This window comes from Procambarus clarkii, chromosome 36 (assembly GCF_040958095.1).
Source record: "Procambarus clarkii isolate CNS0578487 chromosome 36, FALCON_Pclarkii_2.0, whole genome shotgun sequence".
In the NCBI taxonomy this organism is placed as follows: domain Eukaryota; kingdom Metazoa; phylum Arthropoda; class Malacostraca; order Decapoda; family Cambaridae; genus Procambarus; species Procambarus clarkii.
Genome location: NC_091185.1, coordinates 6,180,908 through 6,206,368, shown reverse-complemented (window position 1 = coordinate 6,206,368; position 25,461 = coordinate 6,180,908). Strand labels below are relative to the sequence as shown.

Below are 25,461 nucleotides of genomic sequence, written 5' to 3'. Positions count from 1 at the left end.
GTGTGTTCTATGGTGTGCCCTGGAATTGGCATTGGGTCCGGCTCTCTGAAATCCTCATTTTGTACAAATACACTTTGGAACTGTTCATTTAGTGTTTCACACATTTTTTTTCATTCTCAGTGAATCTGTTCCCCCATTCTCAATCTGGATTTTATCCTTTACATGCAACTTGCTTTTAATGAATTTATAAAAAAGGCCTGGGTCTGTTTTTACATTTGTCCGCTACCCCTTTCTCAAAGTTCCTTTCTGCCTCTCTCCTTACTGCTGTGTATTTGTTTCTTGCTTATAATGCTGGTATGTTTGAGGGTTAGGCCTCTACTTGTGTTGAACCCATTTTCTTGTCTTTTCCTCTCTGGCCCTCTCACAATTTCTGTTGAACCAATCCTGTTTTCTGGTCCTGCATCTTTGTTTTGGTCTGAATGTTTGTGTGCCTTCATCATATATTTAAAAAAATTGGCGTACGTTTCATTTACTTTCTTGCCTAGCAACAAGTATGTCCATTTAAATTCATTGAAGAATTCTTTAAATTTTCCATAGCGTTCTCTCTTGAAATCGAGTTTATTAACTGTTTCAGTGTCCCCATTCTCTTTTTGATTATATATTGCAAAGCATGTTTAACTTCCAAAAGGACATGATCACTTTCCCACTGGAGGAAGTTACTGGATGTCAAATATCTCTGCTTCTTTCCTGGTAAATATTAGATCCAGTATTGACAGAACATCCCCTTCCCTAATTCTTGTGGCCTGCTTGATGTGTTGATACATGAATGTCTCTAGAATGACATTTACAAATCTGCCTGTCCAAATGGTCTGCATTCATGCTTTGTAGGCCTCCCAGTCAATTGCTTTCAAGTTAGAGTCCCCCAGTATCAACAATCATGATTTATCTTTATCTGCTTTTACTATAATCTCTCCTGACCTTTATGAGGTCCTCTCATTTGTCATAAAACATTTTGTTATTTATAAATTTAAACTGTACAGTGCCTTTAAATGGTAAAAATTTGAGAGGAAGAATGTTTCAGGTATTGAAACTGTTGCAAGAAGCATGGCGGCGACGTCTGGTGTTCACCATTGGCACATCAGTTACTTTAGGAATACAGGATGCAGTCACCTGGAATGAGATCCACCACAAAACTGAATGGAATAATGCTGGTGGGCATGGATACCCTGATCCAAACTACCTTGACAATACACTAAAGGAGCTTGCTTTACATGGAGTTACCGAAACAACGTTAGTGTAGCTGTTTACTCGTATCAGAGATGTAACACTTTGGTATTTGTTGGTAAGTATTAAGTGAAGGTTTTTCTCGCGAAAATAATTAAAAATATTGTAATGCTTAAAGAAGCTTTGTCATGAAATAAATTACATCTTTAAAAATTAGGCATCTTAAACTTATAAGATGTGTGAAATTTAGCATTTTAAATTTATGTAAAATAATACTTATTATATCTATTATATAATACCTAGAAATAACAAATATTTACATATTTTTAATATTATTGTATTTACATAAGATTGCATGTTGCAATCTTAATCTACAAAAGTTGAAAGCGTTACAAAATGTGTGAAGACCAAATATAAGTTTTTCTCAGCATTAGACTTGCTAAAGGTTCCTGTAGAATTGACATATTGTGACTAGCATAAATGTTTTAAAGTTCCTACAAATGTTGGTTTGTTGCTTAGCAAAGGGAGCAATCTTGTTCAACTGTGTAAAATGTTCAAGTACACGGTCACTACTATACACTTAATACACACACACATACACTGTATAATATGTATTATATATATATATACACACACCTAAATGCATATTGTCAATATGAATTGTATCTTTACATTCATGTTGACCAGACCACACACTAGAAAGTGAAGATACGGCAACGTTTCGGTCTGTCCTGGACCATTATCAAGTCGATTGTGGTCTACAATCACCGAGTTGAGTATCTGTACTCAGAGTATAGTGTCGGCCTGCTTGACTATTGTTGTTCAGAGGCGCGTGGGACTTTGTCTTATAGGGCGACTGAGTGTGCTGTTCGAATAAGTACTTTTCGTAAACTTCTACCTGTCTTACTTTTTTTTTTTTTTTTTTTTTCCTTTTTTTTTTTTTGTAAACAGTGAAAGGATATGGTAACCCCATTCCCAACCACTGTGTGGTGAAAAAAAAAAATGCCTTATATCCCATAATAAAGGGTTGGATAAATTGGGTTTAGAACCTCCCTAAATTACTCTCCGTTAAAAGGCATAAACAGCTTTGGATCTGGAGCTTGGGCCTGCCCATATCCTAGAAAACAAAGGCTGTCTCATGGCTTTTTTTTTTTTTTTTTTTTTTTTTTTTTTTTTTTTTTGAGATATATAGAAGAGTTGTTACATTCTTGTACAGCCACTAGTACGCGTAGCGTTTCGGGCAGGTCCCTGGAATACGATCCCCGCCGCGAAGAATTTTATGAAATGTGAGGAGATTAAATAAACATGAGGATGGAAATGGTGCATCTCATTCTCTCAAGAAATGCACCTCATTTTGTGTGCTGTGGTCCCAAACACACAAAATATGGGGTACCATGAAAGGTAGTTCACAAATATGTATCCACATTTTGTATGCATAGGTAGGTTTAGTTAGGTGGGGACTTAGGTTTGTAAATTTTAGTACCCCCTTACATTGTATATTTCGGCAAATGAAGAGAACAGGCTGAGTAATGAGCATTTTTAAGTAAGAACTGTTTGATGTGTCACGCTCATGTGAGATAAAGATTAGACAGTGAAAATTAAAAGTGTTATGATGAGAATTGTGTTAAGGATTGGGACAGAATGAGAGTAGGGAGAGGAAAAAAGCCTTTTTAACCTTTAATGAAGGAAAATGAAATGGTGCAGTGAATGACTTCTTTTGGTGCAATATAAGACTGCTTGTGGGTGAAATTCATGTTTAAATGGTTTAATGTAACGATGTTCCATTTGATGACAGGAATAGAGAATAAAAACAAGATTTTGTTTTTGTTTTTTATTTATTTGTTTTTATTTTGTTTGTATTTATTTAAACACAAAAAGTTTTTGAGTTTTTGTAAAACTAAGAGGAAAATTTATGATACATACCAATATGTTACAGTATTGTTATTATGGGTGACGTGAATGGTAAAGAATGGTGGGGCGAGTGTTCAGATTGGCCAGAACTTAATGATAATGGCTAAAGACTGAAAATTACATTTAATGAAAGAAAACTCTGCAATACCATTATATATTATGGAACACTGATGAGGAACACTCATCAGTGTTCCTACAGATGAGTGCATCCCACCTAGTCTACAAGTTAGTCATATGAACCTAAAGTGTACAAGACAAGAGGCACAAGCATCGCATGTTGTGTCATCCATCAGGGCTCTATGGTTTCACCTTCTTACACATATTACATGCATCTGCACCCAACTTATTCTTAACTAAACCTATGTGCTCCTGATCAACTAAACCTATGTGCTCCTTATCAAGAAGACATAACCTACACATTTGTTAAGGTCACACTGCACTTATGGTCTCAGCCAGCAGTCCTCAACACTACACACTGGGTTGTGGTGGCTCAGGCCACACACACACTGATGGAATTCACTTCATTTATTTAGTTTTACTCTATTGGCGTATGTTCATTGCTACATAGTATTCTATTTATTTCCCACACATTTCAGACTTCCACCCACACAAGCACTGCTGTAGACTCTAAAACTATTAAGTGTACCCATGCAGATAAGAAAAGGAGGACTGTATATATGATGAGAGCAAACATTAAGTGAGAAGATTAGTCAAGCACAAAAAGAGCAAAGTGAATGAGGAGTTAGACATAAAATCAAATAACAATTCACGAAATGAAAACCCATTTTGGAAAAGTTAGAAAGTGCAGCAGAGACTGATGGAAATGTCACTCTAAATATTGATGATAAATACAATATTGGAAACAAATAATTAATCAAAAATATATTAGGACTTGGAGGAATGAGTATTTTGATAGTGAAATTGATGAAGCTCAACTGTGAACATGGCGGCTTTTGTGGTAAAGGAAAAGTTGAAGATAGAATATTGATACAAGAGAGAAGTGCATCAGTACACAGGGTGAAATGTGGAAAAGTTGCACATACAGTATTGTATTCATAAGGCAAATTTTAAAAGGCAATTTTAGATTTAGTATTAATGTACTATATTATAATAAAAACTCGATAGTCTTTTGAGCATTATTAAGTTAAATAATAAATGCCCTGAAAGTTTTTATTTAGAAAAGATGAGCATGTTTAAAAATTTATTCCGTAATTGGTAAATTTTATATAATACAGTAATGTAATAGTATGCTACGGTTATAGGATGTTTCCTAGGCGGGTGTGTGTGCACATGTATGGATGGGGGAGTCATGAGGGAGGCCATTCTAGAGAAGGTTTTGATGTAGTGTGTGATTGGAAGTAATGGAGTACAATTAAGAAATATGTGCAGATTTGTTAATATAGATATGTTAGATACCACTACTAAATGTGAATGGGGAAAAATAAAGCAACAATATTGCAAAGAAAAGGAAACTGTAAAATAAAGCTAAACAGAAAAGGCCTAGAAGATGTAGATCAGTATAAAAACCTAAAGTCTGTAATGGACAAAGAGAAATTTGTCGAAGTTGAGAGTAGAGTAAGGCAAGAGAAGACAGTGGCAGATGTAATGAAGGTTGTGGTTAGGAAGAGACGTAGCTGGAGGGTATGAAAACCTGCTAGTGCTCACCATTGTTTGGTTGAGAGATGCTGGTGTGTCATGGTTATACACAAAATCAACAGTTGGAAGTGTAGACATGGACTACTTACATTTGTTATGCTAGGAGTACAGGGTGAGGAATACACACCTTCTGAAAGTCACTAAACCAAAGATTGATAAAAGTATATCGAGACAGTTTGGCCATATCGAATGACTGGATGAAGATAACGGTAAAGTAATTACATTCGTGTCAATTTGACTGTAGAAGACAAGAGAGGATGCCCAAGAACATCCATGTAGACATGATAATTGTTTGAGGAGCACACAGAGGTTGCTGCTGAATAAGGTTAAGAATTTTCAAGTTGTTAAGGAGTGAATGTTTGACATACAATGTTTTAAATGACTTCAGTACCTACTTTAAGCACTTAACACCTGGTCATATGAAGCAGTAGTGTGTGTGGCGATACTGAACTTGCATAATAGTGAGTATATTGTGGAAGATGGGCTGAATGCTGGTGTGTTTTTGAATGTCTTGATCTCCTTTCCCTGTATTGCCTTCCTTTTTCCTCCAGCATACTTTCTCATCGTCCCGTAAGAATTGGAGGCAATGTAATCATGCTGATGTATTTAATTTTGACTCTCTTCTTTGTCCATGACCATAACTCTTGGTAAATGTGATGGATTAAGTAATTCCAGTCTGTGATTTAAGAATATGACGATTTAGAGTGTAAAAAGTTAGTACAACTTTGATTGGTGCTGATATCTTTAGAATTTTATAAGCAACTTATATTGATATTAGGAATAATTTTTAGTTAATGAATATGTACTGTGAGAAGCCAAGATATGGACATATTCATGTTTTGTTTGTAGTGTTAATTATTTGATTGAATAATTTGCAAGTGAAAATACTGTATAATAAAGTTATTTTAACCATTATTTGTAATGAGATTTTAAGCTTAAGGAACACTTACAATTATTTCATTCTATCGGTATAAATGTTGAAAAGATAAAGTTGCTGTAGGAAGAAGTTCAGTATACATATACAGTATATCAGATACTGTATGAGCTCGGTTAGCCGTAGCCCACTAAACCGAATATTTGGGTTATCTGGCCAAAATCGGATTCGAATCATTTTCTGCCAAACTTCACCATATCCAAAACAAAATTTTGATAACCGAAGATTAGGTTACATAAATGTTCAAGAACTGCACATTTGAAGATCGACAGTTTCACACGAGAGGACAAATTACAACAAGGTAACCTGAAGTTTCTCTTAAATTATATTTTTATTTATAGTGTGGGGTGGCAATAAGATTTATAGTGGCTGTGGTACAAAAAATTGCAAGCATGGTCATTTTTGGACTTCCTCTGTAAGAATTCTGCTTATCCAAATGTCTGGCTTATTCGGCAGGGGGTCCTTCCTATATCATTTGGATAAGCGAGTTTAGACAATACAGTAGTTGCAATTTATTTCTTTGCGATACTCTTTAGTGCGAGGGCGCCTGACAGCTGGGTGGACAGCGCTTCGGATTCGTAGTCCTGAGGTTCCGGGTTCGATCCCCGGTGGAGGCGGAGACCAATGGGCAAACTGTTTCTTTCACCCTGATGCCCCTGTTACCTAGCAGTAAATAGGTACCTGGGAGTTAGACAGCTGCTACGGGCTGCTTCCTAGGGGTGGAGACCTGGTCGAGGACCGGGCCGCGGGGACACTAAGCCCCGAAATCATCTCAAGATAACCTCAAGATAGTGTGTGGTCTTGTAGCACACATGTCTATGCAGAATGTGTGTGTGTAGAATACACAGCTGTACAGCAGGTGTGTTTCTGTGGCATTCACAGCTTTACAGCAGGTGTGTTTCTGTGGCATACACAGCTATACAGCAGGTGTGTTTCTGTGGCATACACAGCTATACAGCAGATGTGTTTGTGGCTTACACAGCTATACAATAGCATGTGCTCCTTTGGTATACACAGCTATACAGCATGTGTGTGTGGTATACACAGCTATACAGCATGTGTGTGTGGTATACATAAGCTATACAGCATGTGTGGGTGTGTGGTCCTGGGTTATCACTAAACAAATCAAATCTTATTTACCAAAACGTGTAACTGACATTGACATGTGAGTGTGCTTTTAAAGCCATCCCTAGGAGAGGTCACAGAGAGAAAAGGAAATAGTGATGACTGGTCCATCGCTAAGGAAGGTAGCCCTGGGTGGTGGTGACCTCCACATTGCTGGGGAGGGGTAGTCCTGGGTGGTGATGACTGGGCCATCACTAGGGGGAGCTACTACTAGGGCTACCCTCCCATCTCTAGGGTGGGTAGCCTTAGGCTGTGATAACTGGCCCATCTCTAGGGAGGGGAGCCCTAGGTGGTCAGGCCCGTCACTAGGGAAGAAAGCCCTGGCTGATGATGACTGGCCCATCACTAGTGAGGCTTGTCATAAAGTAGTATTCATAAACATGCTGAGACCAGTAAGTAAAGTGTAGTATCAAAACTCAAGTATGGTGGAGATGAAATAACTTCCTTATTTACCTGTTTTGTAAATATCTGATCCCAAAAATTTAGTTTAACATTTTTAGCTTTGCAAATGGTCTTTATTTACAAGATGCAACTCTTATATACTGCCTACTATGGAGTGTAAGAAGTATGTTTTGATCAGGAGAGGTGAAGGCAACAGGAAAGAGAAGGTCATGTCCAGGGATGTTTTACAGACATCCAAACTTGTATTTGTTGTCTCTGAGGTTTTGCTTCACTTAGATACATACAGTAAAGAATATAACATGGCTACAGTTCCCGTGGTTGTGTGTGTGTGTGTACAGTCACATACACAATCTTACAATTAATTTTTTTTTGTTAAAAGTATATTGGTGAATGTATGAATTATTTTATATTAGTGACTACTGAATATTTAATTGTATTTTTATTTATATGAAGCTAATTGACAATTACTGTGACGTTTTGAAAGCAAAGTTCATTGTAAGTTTTTAGTTTGTATGTTCAGCTTTATCATATATTGGGGAGAGAATAAGGGGCCTCTAATATACTGTACTTTTTTATGACAAATTATCACTACACTCCTTTAAATCTAGGGTCCTGGTAGTACAGGCTGGTTCGTTGTCAACTCTCGGTTGAGAATTCTGGGTCCAAATCCTGGGCGGAACAGAAATGGTTGGGTGCATTTCCAATCACCTATACCACCTAACTGTGAGTGGGTACCAGGAGTTAGTCAGCTTGTTGTGGGGTTGCATTCTGGGAAAAAGGGGGGTCAATAATTTGACTTTTGGGGGGATCTTGATATAACCTAATTGGTATATACACTCTGGCTTACTGGACCCCCGACACTATGAATTATTATTATTAACATCTAGTGCCAAACATCGTATTTATAAATATATGAGACCAGCATGTTAAATCATAGTTAACAACTAAGTTGCTTAGAGACAGAACATCTATAATAAAGTGGATTCTACCTATTCATTTCCATTTTAATTGGATTTATCTTAAGGCACTTAGACTGTCTGAATCATACAAGTACTGTACCAGTGATTGGAATGTTATAGAGGTGTCAGAAGTTCTGTTTCAGTACTTTCAAGTCTATTTGGTTGGGTTGATCTACTTTATGGGAGGTGATGACTTTATTACTGAATGTCATATTCGTTTCAGTTTGTTATGTAAATGATACAATAATCCGTAAATGTAAATGATAGTCATCTAATGTATTTTTTTTTTCAATGTACAGAAATGTTAATTATTGTACTGTATACTGAAAACTATAGTATTTGATTGCACAGGTTATTACAGTTTCTACTTAATCTGAATATATTCTGCACCAATATGATGTTATTTTGATATTACTCTTAAGAAACCATTATTATATATACAGTATTCTTTTAAAGTAACCATTGAGTGGACAAGTTGATTTAATTTAGCAAAAAATATAATTTTATGGATAATGTTTTGTGTGGAGTTCTAATTAGCATTTAAACAAAACTATGATGCTTTCCCATAATTGTAATATTGTGCCTTACCACAATGAATGCAAACAAAACTATACAGTAGATAGGAAATACATGTACATTTGTACATAATTGTTCTACCCCAAATTAGCATTGTATTATATTAGCCAAATACTGTAAGTGTAAAATGTATTAGAGCAGAGGAGCATCTGTTTACATATTAGTCATCCATGCACGCTCTTTCATGAAAATACAAACAAATGATAATAAATTTATATTGAAGGTTATTAATTTTTATTGTACATGCTGTGTTAAGCATTATCATCACTACCCAATTTTTCACTTTCAAGGTGGGGAGAGACAAGCCTAAAAAAAAAAAATTGAACAGCAAGATCTGCGAATCAAGCATTTAATGTATTGACTCTTTCTGGTGGGTCCCTACAATGGCTCCTCTGAGCTATCAACTTGGCTTAGTTGCAAGCCCCAAGCATCCCACCACACCCTTGTTTGTCTACAGTGTCCACTGGGGCCCAGGAGCACAGTGTGACCCTCTCAGAAGATGCCAGGGGGAGTCTATGGATACTATATAAACCTAAGCCAAAAGGAAAATGACCACTAGAAAGGTCAATCGTCCCAGAACAAGCAACGGCATGGAAACATTGGTAACCCTGACAAAATGTGTAAACATTTGTTGCTCAGACCCAACTTTTTATTTATACTGTATATACAAATTTTTACTTTCTTGTACAGCCACTAGCACACAGCGTTTTGGCAAAGTCTTTAATCCTAATTTTCCCCAGAATACGACCCGCCAAATCGTTTAACAACCGGGTACCCATTCACTGCTGGGTGAAGAGGATGCAGTTAAGGATTGGTGCCCAGTCAATCCTCACAGGCCATAACGCTCGCGAAACGCCAGGCAAGTGTGTTACCACTGCGCCATGGGGACTAACTTATAGTTAGTTACACTCGCCCATCACCAGATGGCAGCCCCAGCAACACTCACTCACTCCGTCAGCTGCCCTCATTAGACACACACTGCTCAGAAACAACCCCTAAACTCCTGACACAAAAGTGTGAGAACAGAGGAAGAGATATTTGACATTCAGTACCTTCCTCCCTAGGGTAAAAGGGACCACGTCCTTTTGGGAATAAAGTTTGCATTGCGTTATAGTCTTAGAGAATGAGGAAGTTGAAGCAGTTTAAAAACCCTGATTTTAGGAGAGGACATTATGGGGAACTTTGACATCTCTAAGGAATTTGAGTGGAAAGACTTTGTCAGGCAAGGTAGTAAATGTCAAATTTTGTGAAATACATAATAGAAGCACTTTTTTTGTACACCAAAACAGATGCAGAATCCGGAAACAGGATTGGTTCAACGGAAATTGCAAGAGGGCCAGAGACCAATACACAAAGGAATCAATATAGGAAGAGGCCAACCCCGCAAACATACCAACAGTACATACAAGTGCGAAGCAACTACACGACAGTGATGAGAGGCAGAGAAATTGAGAAAGGGATATTGGGAAAATGTTAAATTAAAAAAAAAAAAAGCAAATTGCAGGTAAAGAATAATAATCAGAGGTTGAAAATATGAAACAGAAAATGAAAATGCATGAAAAATTAAACTAATTGTTCCAAAGTGTTTGTGCAAAATGAAATCTCTAGAGAATCATATAGAGCACACACAAGTGTCTCGAGACCCAGTTTTAACATCCTCAGGGAGCTAAGTTAAGAAAAAAGCAGTTGGCCCAGATGGAGTTACACCATGAGTTCTGAGAGAATGTGCACCTGAGCTAGGCATTCCACTTAAATTTCAGGCATCCCTGTGTGCAGGAGTTGTAGCTGATGTGTGGAAAAAAGCTAACAGTTCCAACCTGCAAAAGTGGCAGCAGGGAAGATCCCTTCAATTAAAGGACTATCATTGACAAGTGTAATAGTGAAAATATTGGAAAAAAAATGAAAACTAAATGGGGTAAACACCTGGAAAAAATCATTTAATAGACACAGTATGGTTTTCGATCACAAAGTTCCTGTGTAACGAATTTACACAACCAATAATGTTGGTTGACATTGTTAGAAATGACGTGCAAACTTTATTAGCAAATGCACCATCATAATCAGTGAATTAAAGACCTTCATATTCAAGATAAAACAAACAAAATATACAAAATAAAATGTTTATTCACACGATTCAAAAATATATATTTATATGTACAAAATAAATAATTCAATAACATTTTATATACAGTGATTATCACAGGGTGGAGCAGGCCATTGTTGACGAGTAGATGAGCATCACTCTCGGGGCTCGTCAGGTGGTCGTAGTTCGAGGAGCACTTGAGAGCTGAAGGTCAGGCGGCAACGGGGATGCTGCCAGCAACCAACCCAAGACCTTCCTTCATCTGGCTCAAGAGTCAGCAAACAGGATTGCAGAGATTACGGTGATATTGCAGGTCAACGATGCGTCAGTCAGAGATTGGTCCATCTAATAAGACGTCCTGTAGCCTGGCGCTGAGCTGGTGCCGTGGTCGCTGTAGAGAATAGTACTGTAGTCGCTGGGATTGTTGACGAAACCACTCTCGTAGCTGGCCGAACTGTCCATGTTGCTGCAGCCTGAAGAACTGAAGCCGTTGTTAAATCCTGAAGCTGAAGCACCGTCGCTACAACCAGAGGCGCCGCTGTAGTCCATCGAGTAGTCGTTGTTGGGCTGCTGCTGCTGCATGCTGAAGTTGAGGGGTTGTGATGACCTGTTGTAAGCGTCGCTGAAGTTCATGTGCTCCCCTGGATTCTCCGGAAGACTGTCGGAATCAGAGTCGGACTGGAGGGTGTCCTGGAGGTCGCTGATGTAGTCGATGACGTGCTGAATCAGCTCCAGCTTGTCCACGTTGCGGTTCTTGGGGCAGTGTGGTACCAGGTCCTTCAGCTTGTCAAGGTAGAGGCGCATCTCGGCGGAGTTGTCAGGTGCCGCGGAGTTCTTGGCGGCAAGAGCTGTGGCCATGGCGGCGGCCATACGCTCCTGGTAAACAGTGTTCATTGTCAGTATTGTCAAGATGAACAGAGAACACAAGGCAGGGTGAGCTGGGAGAGCAGGAACTGGCTTCTGTGCAAAGCAGATGATGTCTGATGCAAACTAGCGGGGCTTCGGCCTTTTTAAACGGGCCCGCGCGTGGTCAGTCACGCCCACTGATGACGTGTTGTGTCAGGATTGGTTGAGACCAAAGGTTCCTAAGGGAACATCCCAGAAGCCATGGACGGTCGACTCTACGTTAGTTTAGTTCATTTATTATGCACCCCATACCCATCTTGTGGGCGGTAGTGGGAAGGGTTACAGAGGCACATAATGGGCTTAGGAACTGAACCCCACAATTCATTTAGCTAAGCAAGTTACAATCTTGATGGTAGTTATCAAATTCAATTATAAAAATTAAGTCATAAAAGCTAGTTATAAAATTCAATGGACATCGTTACATCATTGGGTTGGAGATCGACCACAAGTACACACTACATAGAGTACACAGAGAGACCACAAGTACAGACTACATAGAGTACACAGAGAGACCACAAGTACAGACTACATAGAGTACACAGAGAGACCACAGGTACACACTCTACATAGAGTACACAGAGAGACCACAAGTACAGACTACATAGAGTACACAGAGAGACCACAAGTACACACTCTACATAGAGTACACACAGACAACAAGTACAGACTACATTAACAATTGATTCTTTGATTTTTATCGGCGTTAAAGAAAGTGTTATTTGCCCGAAACGCTGTGCGTGTTAGTGGCTTTAGGCCTAGTATATACTAACTCTATCTAGATATCCAACATTCTAAACAAAAATCTGCTTGTAGCTCAGTTTGTTCGTAATTTTTCCTAAATAAATTATTATTATTATTATTATTATTAAATATGAAGTAACGCGAGAACTGAGAAAACTCTTGACTTTTCTCAGTGTATAAAAGACAATCCTAATGATCTTTAAGCAATCAAATATAACATTTTTAAAGTGTTCGTTTTATACTTATAAAGTTAGTTGTGTTAGATGGGTTTTAAAGTATTGTTTTATGAGGTCTTTGTCGCTCAAGTAATCCAACCCAACTAGTTTAGTCATCTCCCTCTCCTCAGTCATGAACCCTCTCCTCAGTCATGAACCATCTTCTCAGTCATGAACCATCTCCTCAGTCATGAACCATTTCCATGGTCTGGAGATGGTGGTTTGAATGGGATTTTTTAATTGCGTCTCAAATAATAATTATTATCACTATTAACGCGTACAGGACCACGTTTGTCTGTTCATAAAACAATTGTTAGTTGTGAATTGGTAAGGTTGGTGAACGGTGGACTGGTGTCAGTGTGGTGGACGGTGGACTGGTGTCAGTGTGGTGGTGGACGGTGGACTGGTGTCAGTGTGGTGGTGGACGGTGGACTGGTGTCAGTGTGGTGGTGGACGGTGGACTGGTGTCAGTGTGGTGGTGGGTGGTGGACTGGTGTCAGTGTGGCGGTGGACGGTGGACTGGTGTCAGTGTGGTGGTGGACGGTGGACTGGTGTCAGTGTGGTGGACGGTGGACTGGTGTCAGTGTGGTGGTGGACGGTGGACTGGTGTCAGTGTGGTGGTGGGTGGTGGACTGGTGTCAGTGTGGCGGTGGACGGTGGACTGGTGTCAGTGTGGTGGTGGACGGTGGACTGGTGTCAGTGTGGTGGACGGTGGACTGGTGTCAGTGTGGTGGTGGACGGTGGACTGGTGTCAGTGTGGTGGTGGACGGTGGACTGGTGTCAGTGTGTTGGACGGTGGACTGGTGTCAGTGTGGTGGACGGTGGACTGGTGTCAGTGTGGTGGTGGACAACCATTCTCACCACCACCACAACCTGTCATTAACACCTACACTATATATTCCTGCACCAACCTGCTACAGGATTACCCATAATCCGTGCCACAGCCTCCAGCACACAATTTAAGGAATAATAACTGTAGCCAATTTAACCCATTTTATATACATCTGGCTCATAGTTAAGTAGATGTCAATAAACTTGAACAGAAGAATGTATCCAATTGGCCGTCATTTAGTTTACCCGGCCAACAAGAGCGGCCGGAGCTAAAGCCTTAAAGGTCTCTGGGGAAATGTCCAGCAGGACTCAATGGCGTTCAATTAACGCGCCCAAACCCGCCTGGACCTCTCACCCTCTGACCCTCACGGGTCACTAGTAAATATTGACTTACACCCATACATGTTTCTTTAGGGAACATCATACAATGTGTGCAAGACACTGATAATACAGCAGTTAAAGTCTCCTGACATACGTCATACAGTGCCCTCTTATACATCATACGCTGAATGTTATTGGGGAAATGAATTTCTCACCTCTGACGGCACGTGGGTCTTTTCTGGCGGGAATTTCAAGTGGAGCTCGTTAGGGGCTGGGCATCCCTGTCCTGCGGGCCGGGGAGGGCGGGGGGGGGGGGGGGGGGGGCAGCCCGCGGGCGGTGAGCAGCCCAAGGGGCACCAGATAGAATGAGGGCTCCAGGCAGCCTGAGGGACCCAGATAGAATGAGGGTTCCAGGCAGTTTGAGGGCCCCAGATAGAATGAGGGCTCCAGGCAGCCTGAGGGCCCCAGATAGAATGAGGGTCCCAGATAGAATGAGGGTCCCAGATAGAATGAGGGTCCCAGATAGAATGAGGGCTCCAGGCAGCCTGAGGGCCCCAGATAGAATGAGGGTCCCAGATAGAATGAGGGCTCCAGGCAGCCTGAGGGCCCCAGATAGAATGAGGGCTCCAGGCAGCCTGAGGGCCCCAGATAAAATGAGGGCTCCAGGCAGCCTGAGGGCCCCAGATAGAATGAGGGCTCCAGGCAGCCTGAGGGCCCCAGATAGAATGAGGGCTCCAGGCAGCCTGAGGGCCCCAGATAGAATGAGGGCTCCAGGCAGCCTGAGGGCCCCAGATAAAATGAGGGCTCCAGGCAGCCTGAGGGCCCCAGATAGAATGAGGGCTCCAGGCAGCCTGAGGGCACCAGATAGAATGAGGGCTCCAGGAAGCCTGAGGGCCCCAGATAGAATGAGGGCTCCAGGCAGCCTGAGGGCCCCAGATAGAATGAGGGCTCCAGGCAGCAGCTTAAACAACATGGAAGCAAACAACAGAACATTCCTGATCATCTCAGTATCCTTAAGACAAATGTAGAGAAGATTAGAAAGGATTAAGGCAGCCAAAGATGACGTGATCTCGTTGGCGAGGGCTGTGAGCCGCTCTTAGTCTGGTAAGCCTCGCTCTCTGCAATAAATAACTCGACAATGAAACTCTTGCTATGAATCATTTACCAATATGCCACAACTATACTCATAATTACCAACACCATCTTGTTCTTCATGTAAATATTACGCTAACAACCGCACTCCGCTAATTAAGACAAATTAAGCCATGAAATAACTGTAGCCGTTATTCTCCGTTCTTGCCCAAGAACAAATAAACAACAATAACACGGTACTAACGCATGAACAAATAAGCAACAATAACACTCACGGTACTAACGCATGAACAAATAAGCAACAATAACACGGTACTAACGCATGAACAAATAAGCAACAATGAGCCACAATGACTCATTACTTGAGCACACGTTGGGTGACCTCAGGTGACCTGGGTAATGAGGGTCAGGGGCGGGGGCGAGGAACACTTGTGGAGGTCAACAGTGATCGTGATGGCGACAGTCAGACGACGTGTCTGTGATGACGACCACTCCGCCACGCCCGCCCCGCCGTGCCCCATGATGCATGCTTGTATGTTCTGGCCCCATGCTTGTATGTTCTGGCCCCATGCCTGCATGTTCTGGCCCCATGCCTGCATGTTCTGGCCCCATGCCTGCATGTTCTGGCCCCATGCCTGTATGTTCTGGCCCCATGCCTGTATGTTCTGGCCCCATGCCTGCATGTTCTGGCCCCATGCCTGCATGTTCTGGCCCCATGCCTGTATGTTCTGGCCCCATGCCTGTATGTTCTGGCCCCATGCCTGTATGTTCTGGCCCTATGCCTGTATGTTCTGGCCCCATGCCTGCATGTTCTGGCCCCATGCCTGTATGTTCTGGCCCCATGCCTGTATGTTCTGGCCCCATGCCTGCATGTTCTGGCCCCATGCCTGCATGTTCTGGCCCCATGCCTGCATTTTCTGGCCCCATGCCTGCATGTTCTGGCCCCATGCCTGCATGTTCTGGCCCCATGCCTGCATGTTCTGGCCCCATGCCTGTATGTTCTGGCCCTATGCCTGTATGTTCTGGCCCCATGCCTGTATGTTCTGGCTCCATGCCTGCATGTTCTGGCTCCATGCCTGTATGTTCTGGCCCCATGCAGGTTCCACGACCTCCCTTGTTCACACAACAACGACACGACCACCTCTAGACGTGAGGTCAGAGTGAAGGTCGTGAGGTTAGAGTGAAGGTCGCGAGGTTAGAGAGAAGGTCGTGAAGTTAAAGTGAAGGTCGTGAGGTTAGAGTAAAGGTTGTGAGGTTAGAGTGAAGGTCGTGAGGTTAGAGTGAAGGTCGTGAGGTTAGAGTGAAGGTCGTGAAGTTAAAGTGAAGGTCGTGAGGTTAGAGTGAAGGTCGTGAAGTTAAAGTGAAGGTCGTAAGGTCAGAGTGAAGGTCGTGAGGTTAGAGTAAAGGTTGTGAGGTTAGAGTGAAGGTCGTGAGGTTAGAGTGAAGGTCGTGAGGTTAAAGTGAAGGTCGTAAGGTCAGAGTGAAGGTCGCGAGGTTAGAGTAAAGGTTGTGAGGTTAGAGTGAAGGTCGTGAGGTTAGAGTAAAGGTTGTGAGGTTAGAGTGAAGGTCGCGAGGTTAGAGTAAAGGTTGTGAGGTTAGAGTGAAGGTCGTGAGGTTAGAGTGAAGGTCGTGAGGTTAGAGTGAAGGTCGTGAAGTTAAAGTGAAGGTCGTGAGGTTAGAGTGAAGGTCGTGAGGTTAGAGTGAAGGTCGTATGGTCAGAGTGAAGGTCGTGAGGTTAGAGTGAAGGTCGTAAGGTCAGAGTGAAGGTCGTGAGGTTAGTGTGACAGCACTAAATAAACAAAATATAAAATATAACACTGTTACGTGCACCAGTTGGATAAGTTTAGATTAATAAATCATCTGGGAATGTTGTCCAGTAGTTTGGTCACATTGTTCTGGGTTATCGGTACACGTCGGCACGTTAACCCTTGACAGAGGCTTGCTGGAGTGTTCAGGTGTAAGGGAAACAAGTGTAATTGGGTGTTGTTGAATGTAAACACAAGCTGCCTCAAAAGGGCCTTGTTCTGGTTGTTGTTGTTGTTGTTGTTATAGATTCAGCTACTCGGAACAAGTTCTAAGTAGCACGGGCTATGGTGAGCCCGTAGTGAACTTCCCTGGCACAGGAGCGGTGCTGTGTGTGTCTGTAGACACGTGTGTACTGGGTTGTTGTTGTTGTTGTTATAGATTCAGCTACTCGGAACAAGTTCCAAGTAGCACGGGCTGTGGTGAGCCCGTAACTTACCTGGCACAGGAGCGGGGCAAGTAGCACGGGCTATGGTGAGCCCGTAGTGGACTTTCCCGGCACAGGAGCGGGGCAAGTAGCACGGGCTATGGTGAGCCCGTAGTGGACTTTCCCGGCACAGGAGCGGGGCAAGTAGCACGGGCTATGGTAAGCCCGTAGTGAACTTAGCTGGCACAGGGAGTGTGTACTGGATCTTCCTCCGTTGTTATATTGCACGGGAGGAGGGAGAGGCGGGAGTAAAGGTACAAGGTTATCTTAGATAACATACAAGGACTTGCATGACAAGGACTCCAACAATGTTGGGAGTCACCTGTTGGGTTTGTTGACGTTCATAGACTTCCCACAAGAAATACTATCTTTTGTATAGAAGCAAAGTTTGCCTTAATTTGCAGAACAACCTCCCAAATCAACTATTACAAATAATATACTTTAATATCACAATTTCTTCCTTACGTGTGATCAATATCAATACAGTACCATTGTTCACACTGAATAACATGAGTTTTTAAGAGTTATAATGATTATTTTTATTACAAATGATTATTGGTGTAATATATTTTGAACCAACACGGACCCATATTACCAGTATATATAATATATATATATATATATATATATACAAAATGATATCGGCTACATTGTAAGAAAATTTGACAAAGATTTGTAGGTACATTAAAATAAAATTTGAGGGTTATAAACAAGTACATTGTAGCATAATTTGAGGATTATTTCAAGGTATAATGCAATAAAATATGCGTTAAATATAACAACCGTGATATAAGATGATAGCAATGATTACAATGGTAAAGTTGTATGGCTTAGGTACATATACACTTAGGTACCAGTCTCCGTGGTGTAGTGGTAAGACACTCGCCTGGCGTTCCGCGAGCGCTTTGTCATGGGTTCGTATCCTGGCCGGGGAGGATTTACTGAGCGCAAATCATTAACTGTAGCCTCTGTTTAACGCAAGAGTAAAATGTGTACTTGGTTGTAACAACGATTCTTCGCAGCGGGGATCGTATTCCAGGGACCTGCCCGAAATGCTACGCGTACTAGTGGCTGTACAAGAATGTAACAACTCTTGTATATATCTAAAAAAAAAATTATTGGGGGATTGGGTAGCACTAGATTCAGTGCGAGTTTGAAGCATTAGGTAGGAAACTATGAAGATGAAATTAGGTACTTTCTAGTTTTATTTTTGAATAAGGCAAAAGATGGACAGCTTTTCAAATCGTTAGGGAGTGAGTTCCATAGATTAGGATCCTTTATTTGCATAGAGTGCTTACACAGATTAAGTTTGACTCTGGGGATATCAAAGAGATATTTATTTCTGGTGTGGTGATTATGGGTTCTATTACATCTGTCCAGGGAGAGTTTCAGAACAGGGTTTTCATTTAAGAACAGAATTTTGTAAATGTAATTGGCACAAGAGAATGTGTGGAGTGAGTTTATGTTTAGTATGTTTATTTAAAGAGAGGGGGGCTGAGTGTTGTCTAAAAGCAGAGTTCGTTATTGTTCTGATAGCAGATTTTTGCTGGTGATGATGTGCTTGAGGTAGACAAGATAAACAAAGATACGTCTTTAATGTTATTTAATTTGAACATATTTGTGTTCTGTCTGTCCATCATGTTCACTATAAACAGAAAGTAAAGCTTAATGGTCCAGCTGTGGTGTTGCTGGTCAGAAGTGGAGAGCTTAAGCTGGATGAGGAATGGTCTCAGCGCAGGAAACTTGAGTTACTGTAAGCAGAGTTCAGTTGACTGGGAAACAAAAGCAACAACTGGAAAGTTTCAGTCACAGGTGGGAGCTGTGATGCATTAGGCATAGTTCAGGAGTGAAAATGTTCATACCGGAGTTGTCTCGTGTGAGCCAACACGCCTTCTCAAGGCGCCTTCGTTACTATTTTCTTAACTCAGTTGACATTATTGGAAATGACTCATATGCAAACTTGATTAGCAAGTGTACCATCATAATGAGTGAATTAATGACCTTCATATGCAAGATAAAACAAACAAAACATACAAAATAAAATGTTTATTCACACGATTCAAAAATATATATTTATATGTACAAAATAAATAATTCAATAACATTTTATATACAGTGATTATCACAGGGTGGAGCAGGCCATTGTTGACGAGTAGATGAGCATCACTCTCGGGGCTCGTCAGGTGGTCGTAGTTCGAGGAGCACTTGAGAGCTGAAGGTCAGGCGGCAACGGGGATGCTGCCAGCAACCAACCCAAGACCTTCCTTCATCTGGCTCAAGAGTCAGCAAACAGGATTGCAGAGATTACAGTGATATTGCAGGTCAACGATGCGTCAGTCAGAGATTGGTCCATCTAATAAGACGTCCTGTAGCCTGGCGCTGAGCTGGTGCCGTGGTCGTTGTAGAGAATAGTACTGTAGTCGCTGGGATTGTTGACGAAACCACTCTCGTAGCTGGCCGAACTGTCCATGTTGCTGCAGCCTGAAGAACTGAAGCCGTTGTTAAATCCTGAAGCTGAAGCACCGTCGCTACAACCAGAGGCGCCGCTGTAGTCCATCGAGTAGTCGTTGTTGGGCTGCTGCTGCTGCTGCATGCTGAAGTTGAGGGGTTGTGATGACCTGTTGTAAGCGTCGCTGAAGTTCACGTGCTCCCCTGGACTCTCCGGAAGACTGTCGGAATCAGAGTCGGACTGGAGGGTGTCCTGGAGGTCGCTGATGTAGTCGATGACGTGCTGAATCAGCTCCAGCTTGTCCACGTTGCGGTTCTTGGGGCAGTGTGGTACCAGGTCCTTCAGCTTGTCAAGGTAGAGGCGCATCTCGGCGGAGTTGTCAGGTGCCGCGGAGTTCTTGGCGGCAAGAGCTGTGGCCATGGCGGCGGCCATACGCTCCTGGTAAACAGTGTTCATTGTCAGTATTGTCAAGATGAACAGAGAACACAAGGCAGGGTGAGCTGGGAGAGCAGGAACTGGCTTCTGTGCAAAGCAGATGATGTCTGATGCAAACTAGCGGGGCTTCGGCCTTTTTAAACGGGCCCGCGCGTGGTCAGTCACGCCCACTGATGACGTGTTGTGTCAGGATTGGTTGAGACCAAAGGTCCCGAAGGGACCCAGAAGCCATGGACGGTCGACTCTACGTTAACAACTGATTCTTTGATTTTTATCGGTGTTAAACAAAGATAAGAAAGTGTTATTTGCCCGAAACACTGTGCGTATTAGTGGCTTTAGGCCTAGTATATACTAGCTCTATCTAGATATCCAACATTCTAAAAAAATCTGCTTGTAGCTCATTTTGTTAGAATGTACTTTTTCCTAAATTAACTTTTATTATTATTATTATTATTATTATTATTATTATTAAACATGTACTTCTACATAACATGTACTTCCAATCATCATTCGTTAAGTGTTGTAGTAATGATCCTCTAGCTAATAATTCCTACTAACTTGTGGATTACAACAAAGTAACACGAGAACTGAGAAAACACCGGCACTTCTCTGATTTTTCTTAATGTATATTTTCTTTTGTTATTAGGAAAATTAGGTATACACAGCAATGTGCTGCTACCCTATTCTATATGAGACATTACAGAGCGTAGATCAAGAACTGGCTATTGGTTCACCTATTATTCCTATCTCACAGGGATGGTTATTCATGCTTGGAATCAGGGAAGAAATCACCAGCCTCAATTAAAAAACAAATCAACTATCACTAAAAATCAGGTAAGAACATAAAATGTAAGGCTGATCTATTAGCCCACAGTAGCATAATCTGGGCACAGCTCAAGAATATCTTCCAATATTCCTGAGTGAATGAAGAAATTACAGAGCTCAAAGTACCTCATACCATTAGATCTGAAGTCACTTATAACAGGGCAATCACAGATATAGTGTTGGAGAGTATGTCCCAGCTCTTGTTCACATAGCTTACAATTGGAATGTTCACCATTGGGGGATTCATTACCTGCAGCCACCTGTCATAGATATCGATATCCCAGCCTAATTCTGGCAATTACAATGTCACACTGTCTAGTGGAAGTTTTAGGCTACCCATATATATAATTCTCGATTCTAAACATGTCATAGCTCTTTATACTCGTGCTTTCTGGCATTTGTGTGTCAGTGACTGCTCTTCTGTCTTACCTAATTTCCGGAAATATTGCGGCTTTTACAGCAGAAATTGGACTGCCCATATCCAACTCAATTTCAGGCTTATCACATGCAGTTTTATCTGTTTTGCCTGTGTCATCATGCTGGAGGCAATCCTAATGATCTTTAAGCAATCAAACATAATATTTTAAAATGTTCGTTTTATACATTTACAGTTGGGTTTTAAAATATTCTTATATGACGTTTTTGTCGCAGGGAGCCAACCTATACAGGCATGGAGCCAGAACATACAGGCATGGGGCCAGAACATACAGGCATGGAGCCAGAACATGCAGGCATGGGGCCAGAACATGCAGGCATGGAGCCAGAACATACAGGCATGGGGCCAGAACATACAGGCATGGGGCCAGAACATGCAGGCATGGGGCCAGAACATGCAGGCATGGAGCCAGAACATACAGGCATGGGGCCAGAACATACAGGCATGGGGCCAGAACATGCAGGCATGGGGCCAGAACATGCAGGCATGGAGCCAGAACATGCAGGCATGGGGCCAGAACATGCAGGCATGGCGCCAGAACATACAGGCATGGAGCCAGAACATGCAGGCATGGGGCCAGAACATACAGGCATGGGGCCAGAACATACAGGCATGGAGCCAGAACATACAGGCATGGAGCCAGAACATACAGGCATGGGGCCAGAACATGCAGGCATGGAGCCAGAACATACAGGCATGGAGCCAGAACATACAGGCATAGGGCCAGAACATACAGGCATGGGGCCAGAACATGCAGGCATGGGGCCAGAACATGCAGGCATGGGGCCAGAACATACAGGCATGGGGCCAGAACATACAGGCATGGAGCCAGAACATACAGGCATGGGGCCAGAACATACAGGCATGGGGCCAGAACATACAGGCATGGAGCCAGAACATACAGGCATGGAGCCAGACCATGTAGGCATGGAGCCAGAACATACAGGCATGGGGCCAGAACATACAGGCATAGGGCCAGAACATACAGGCATGGGGCCAGAACATACAGGCATGGGGCCAGAACATACAGGCATGGGGCCAGAACATGCAGGCATGGGGCCAGAACATGCAGGCATGGGGCCAGAACATGCAGGCATGGGGCCAGAACATACAGGCATAGGGCCAGAACATACAGGCATAGGGCCAGAACATACAGGCATGGGGCCAGAACATACAGGCATAGGGCCAGAACATACAGGCATGGGGCCAGAACATACAGGCATGGGGCCAGAACATACAGGCATGGGGCCAGAACATACAGGCATGGGGCCAGAACATGCAGGCATGGGGCCAGAACATACAGGCATGGGGCCAGAACATACAGGCATGGGGCCAGAACATGCAGGCATGGGGCCAGAACATACAGGCATGGGGCCAGAACATACAGGCATGGGGCCAGAACATACAAGCATGGGGCCAGAACATGCAGGCATGGGGCCAGAACATACAGGCATGGGGCCAGAACATACAAGCATGGGGCCAGAACATACAAGCATGCATCATGGGGCACGGCGGGGCGGGCGTGGCGGAGTGGTCGTCATCACAGACACGTCGTCTGACTGTCGCCATCACGATCACTGTTGACCTCCACAAGTGTTCCTCGCCCCCGCCCCTGACCCTCATTACCCAGGTCACCTGAGGTCACCCAACGTGTGCTCAAGTAATGAGTCATTGTGGCTCATTGTTGCTTATTTGTTCATGCGTTAGTACCGTGTTATTGTTGTTTATTTGTTCTTGGGCAAGAACGGAGAATAACGGCTACAGCTTAATTTGTCTTAATTAGCGGAGTGCGGTTGTTAGCGTAATATTTACATGAAGAACAAGATGGTGTTGGTAATTATGAGTATAGTTGTGGCATATTGGTAAATGATTCATAGCAAGAGTTTCATTGTCGAGTTATTTATTGCAGAGAGCGAGGCTTACCAGACTAAGAGCGGCTCACAGCCCTCGCCAACGAGATCACGTCGTCTTTGGCTGCCTTAATCCTTTCTAATCTTCTCTACATTTGTCTTAAGGATACTGAGATGATCAGGAATGTTCTGTTGTTTGCTTCCATGTTGTTTAAGCTGCTGCCTGGAGCCCTCATTCTATCTGGGGCCCTCAGGCTGCCTGGAGCCCTCATTCTATCTGGGGCCCTCAGGCTGCCTGGAGCCCTCATTCTATCTGGGGCCCTCAGGCTGCCTGGAGCCCTCATTCTATCTGGGGCCCTCAGGCTGCCTGGAGCCCTCATTCTATCTGGTGCCCCTTGGGCTGCTCACCGCCCGCGGGCTGCCCCCCCCCCCCCCCCCCCGCCCTCCCCGGCCCGCAGGACAGGGATGTCCAGCCCTAACGAGCTCCACTTGAAATTCCCGCCAGATAAGACCCACGTGCCGCCAGATAAGACCCACGTGCCGTCAGAGGTGAGAAATTCCTTTCCCCAATAACATTCAGCGTATGATGTATAAGAGGGCACTGTATGACGTATGTCAGGAGACTTTAACTGCTGTATTATCAGTGTCTTGCACACATTGTATGATGTTTCCTAAAGAAACATGTATGGGTGTAAGTCAATATTTACTAGTGACCCGTGAGGGTCAGACGGTTTTTTTTTATTATTATTATTTTCTACCACAGACGTGGCCACACATTTACAATGCTAACCAGCATATATACATTTTCTTCTGTCCTCCATGGACAGGGTTAGAGAAGTGTTAAACATATAGTTCAAGGGTTTATTGAACATTCAACCACAGAAGGTGATTCGGTGCTTTTAAAATGCTAAGCTAACCTATATACGTAAATACATAGATACACAGATTTACGTATGTCCTACATAAAGTGTTTGATGTGTCTTACATAGTATCATTAATGTGCATTCACAAAGGTGAAATGTAATTCAGACGGTGAGAGGTCCAGGCGGGTTTGGGCGCGTTAATTGAACGCCATTGACTGTCGCGCTGGACATTTCCCCAGAGACCTTAAAGGCTTTAGCTCCGGCCGCTCTTGTTGGCCGCGTAAACTAAATGACTGTCAATTGGATACATACTTTTGTTCAGGTTTATTGACATCTACTTAACTATGAGCCAGATGTATATAAAATGGGTTAAATTGGCTACAGTTATTATCCCTTAAATTGTGTGCTGGAGGAAATGGTTCATGACTGAGATGGTTCATGACTGAGGAGAGGGTTCATGACTGAGGAGAGGGTTCATGACTGAGGAGAGGGTTCAGGACTGAGGAGAGGGTTCATGACTGAGGAGATGGTTCATGACTGAGGAGATGGTTCATGACTGAGGAGATGGTTCATGACTGAGGAGAGGGTTCATGACTGAGGAGATGGTTCATGACTGAGGAGATGCTTCATGACTGAGGAGATGGTTCATGACTGAGATGGTTCAGGACTGAGGAGAGGGTTCATGACTGAGGAGAGGGTTCATGACTGAGTAGAGGGTTCATGACTGAGGAGATGGTTCATGACTGAGGAGAGGGTTCATGACTGAGGAGATGGTTCATGACTGAGATGGTTCAGGACTGAGGAGAGGGTTCATGACTGAGGAGAGGGTTCATGACTGAGGAGATGGTTCATGACTGAGGAGAGGGTTCATGACTGAGGAGATGGTTCATGACTGAGGAGATGGTTCATGACTGAGGAGATGGTTCATGACTGAGGAGATGGTTCATGACTGAGGAGATGGTTCATGACTGAGGAGAGGGTTCATGACTGAGGAGATGGTTCATGACTGAGATGGTTCAGGACTGAGGAGAGGGTTCATGACTGAGGAGAGGGTTCATGACTGAGGAGATGGTTCATGACTGAGGAGAGGGTTCATGACTGAGGAGAGGGTTCATGACTGAGGAGATGGTTCATGACTGAGGAGAGGGTTCATGACTGAGGAGAGGGTTCATGACTGAGGAGATGGTTCATGACTGAGGAGAGGGTTCATGACTGAGGAGATGGTTCATGACTGAGGAGAGGGTTCATGACTGAGGAGAGGGTTCATGACTGAGGAGATGGTTCATGACTGAGGAGATGGTTCATGACTGAGGAGAGGGTTCATGACTGAGATGGTTCATGACTGAGGAGAGGGTTCATGACTGAGGAGATGGTTCATGACTGAGGAGAGGGTTCATGACTGAGGAGAGGGTTCATGACTGAGGAGATGGTTCATGACTGAGGAGATGGTTCATGAC

At 43.0% G+C, this 25,461-nt stretch overlaps 5 protein-coding genes across 18 annotated transcripts in view; 2 read left to right on the top strand and 3 right to left on the bottom strand.

The window, feature by feature from the left end:
- The window catches only part of LOC123756121 (probable E3 ubiquitin-protein ligase DTX2), an 81,932-nt gene that overhangs the window by 31,230 nt on the left and 25,241 nt on the right, over positions 1–25,461 (top strand). For 7 of the 14 annotated variants that reach the window (XM_069336512.1, XM_069336509.1, XM_045739155.2 and 4 more), the window contains 2 exons: positions 1,022–1,282; positions 3,672–8,952. In XM_069336512.1, coding sequence (XP_069192613.1) covers positions 1,022–1,240 — 219 coding nt within the window. In that variant the 3' untranslated portion in view covers positions 1,241–1,282; positions 3,672–8,952. Of the gene's footprint in view, positions 1–1,021; positions 1,283–1,851; positions 8,953–10,016; positions 10,716–25,461 lie in introns of those variants that run through there. The other 7 variants (XR_006772611.2, XR_011230540.1, XR_011230539.1 and 4 more) reach the window with 3 other exon arrangements.
- Positions 10,834–11,800, bottom strand: LOC123756125 (uncharacterized). Its single transcript, XM_045739159.2, has one exon. The coding sequence runs from the start codon at positions 11,702–11,704 to the stop codon at positions 11,156–11,158; it is 549 nt and encodes a 182-aa protein (XP_045595115.2). The 5' UTR covers positions 11,705–11,800; the 3' UTR covers positions 10,834–11,155.
- On the bottom strand, positions 15,355–16,011 carry LOC138371574 (golgin subfamily A member 6-like protein 2). The gene has a single exon (XM_069336457.1). The coding sequence runs from the start codon at positions 16,009–16,011 to the stop codon at positions 15,355–15,357; it is 657 nt and encodes a 218-aa protein (XP_069192558.1).
- On the bottom strand, positions 19,178–20,151 carry LOC123756123 (uncharacterized). The gene has a single exon (XM_045739158.2). It carries the CDS (start codon positions 20,049–20,051, stop codon positions 19,500–19,502), a length of 552 nt encoding a protein of 183 aa, XP_045595114.1. The 5' UTR covers positions 20,052–20,151; the 3' UTR covers positions 19,178–19,499.
- On the top strand, positions 21,526–22,875 carry LOC138371572 (uncharacterized). The gene has a single exon (XM_069336456.1). The coding sequence runs from the start codon at positions 21,526–21,528 to the stop codon at positions 22,873–22,875; it is 1,350 nt and encodes a 449-aa protein (XP_069192557.1).

What these genes read in the sequence shown, in the direction of transcription:
- LOC123756125 (XM_045739159.2), bottom strand. Translation starts at nt 11,704, where the DNA reads ATGAACACTGTTTACCAGGAGCGTATGGCCGCCGCCATGGCCACAGCT.
- LOC138371574 (XM_069336457.1), bottom strand. Translation starts at nt 16,011, where the DNA reads ATGGGGCCAGAACATACAGGCATGGAGCCAGAACATGCAGGCATGGAG.
- LOC123756123 (XM_045739158.2), bottom strand. Translation starts at nt 20,051, where the DNA reads ATGAACACTGTTTACCAGGAGCGTATGGCCGCCGCCATGGCCACAGCT.
- LOC138371572 (XM_069336456.1), top strand. Translation starts at nt 21,526, where the DNA reads ATGGAGCCAGAACATACAGGCATGGGGCCAGAACATACAGGCATGGAG.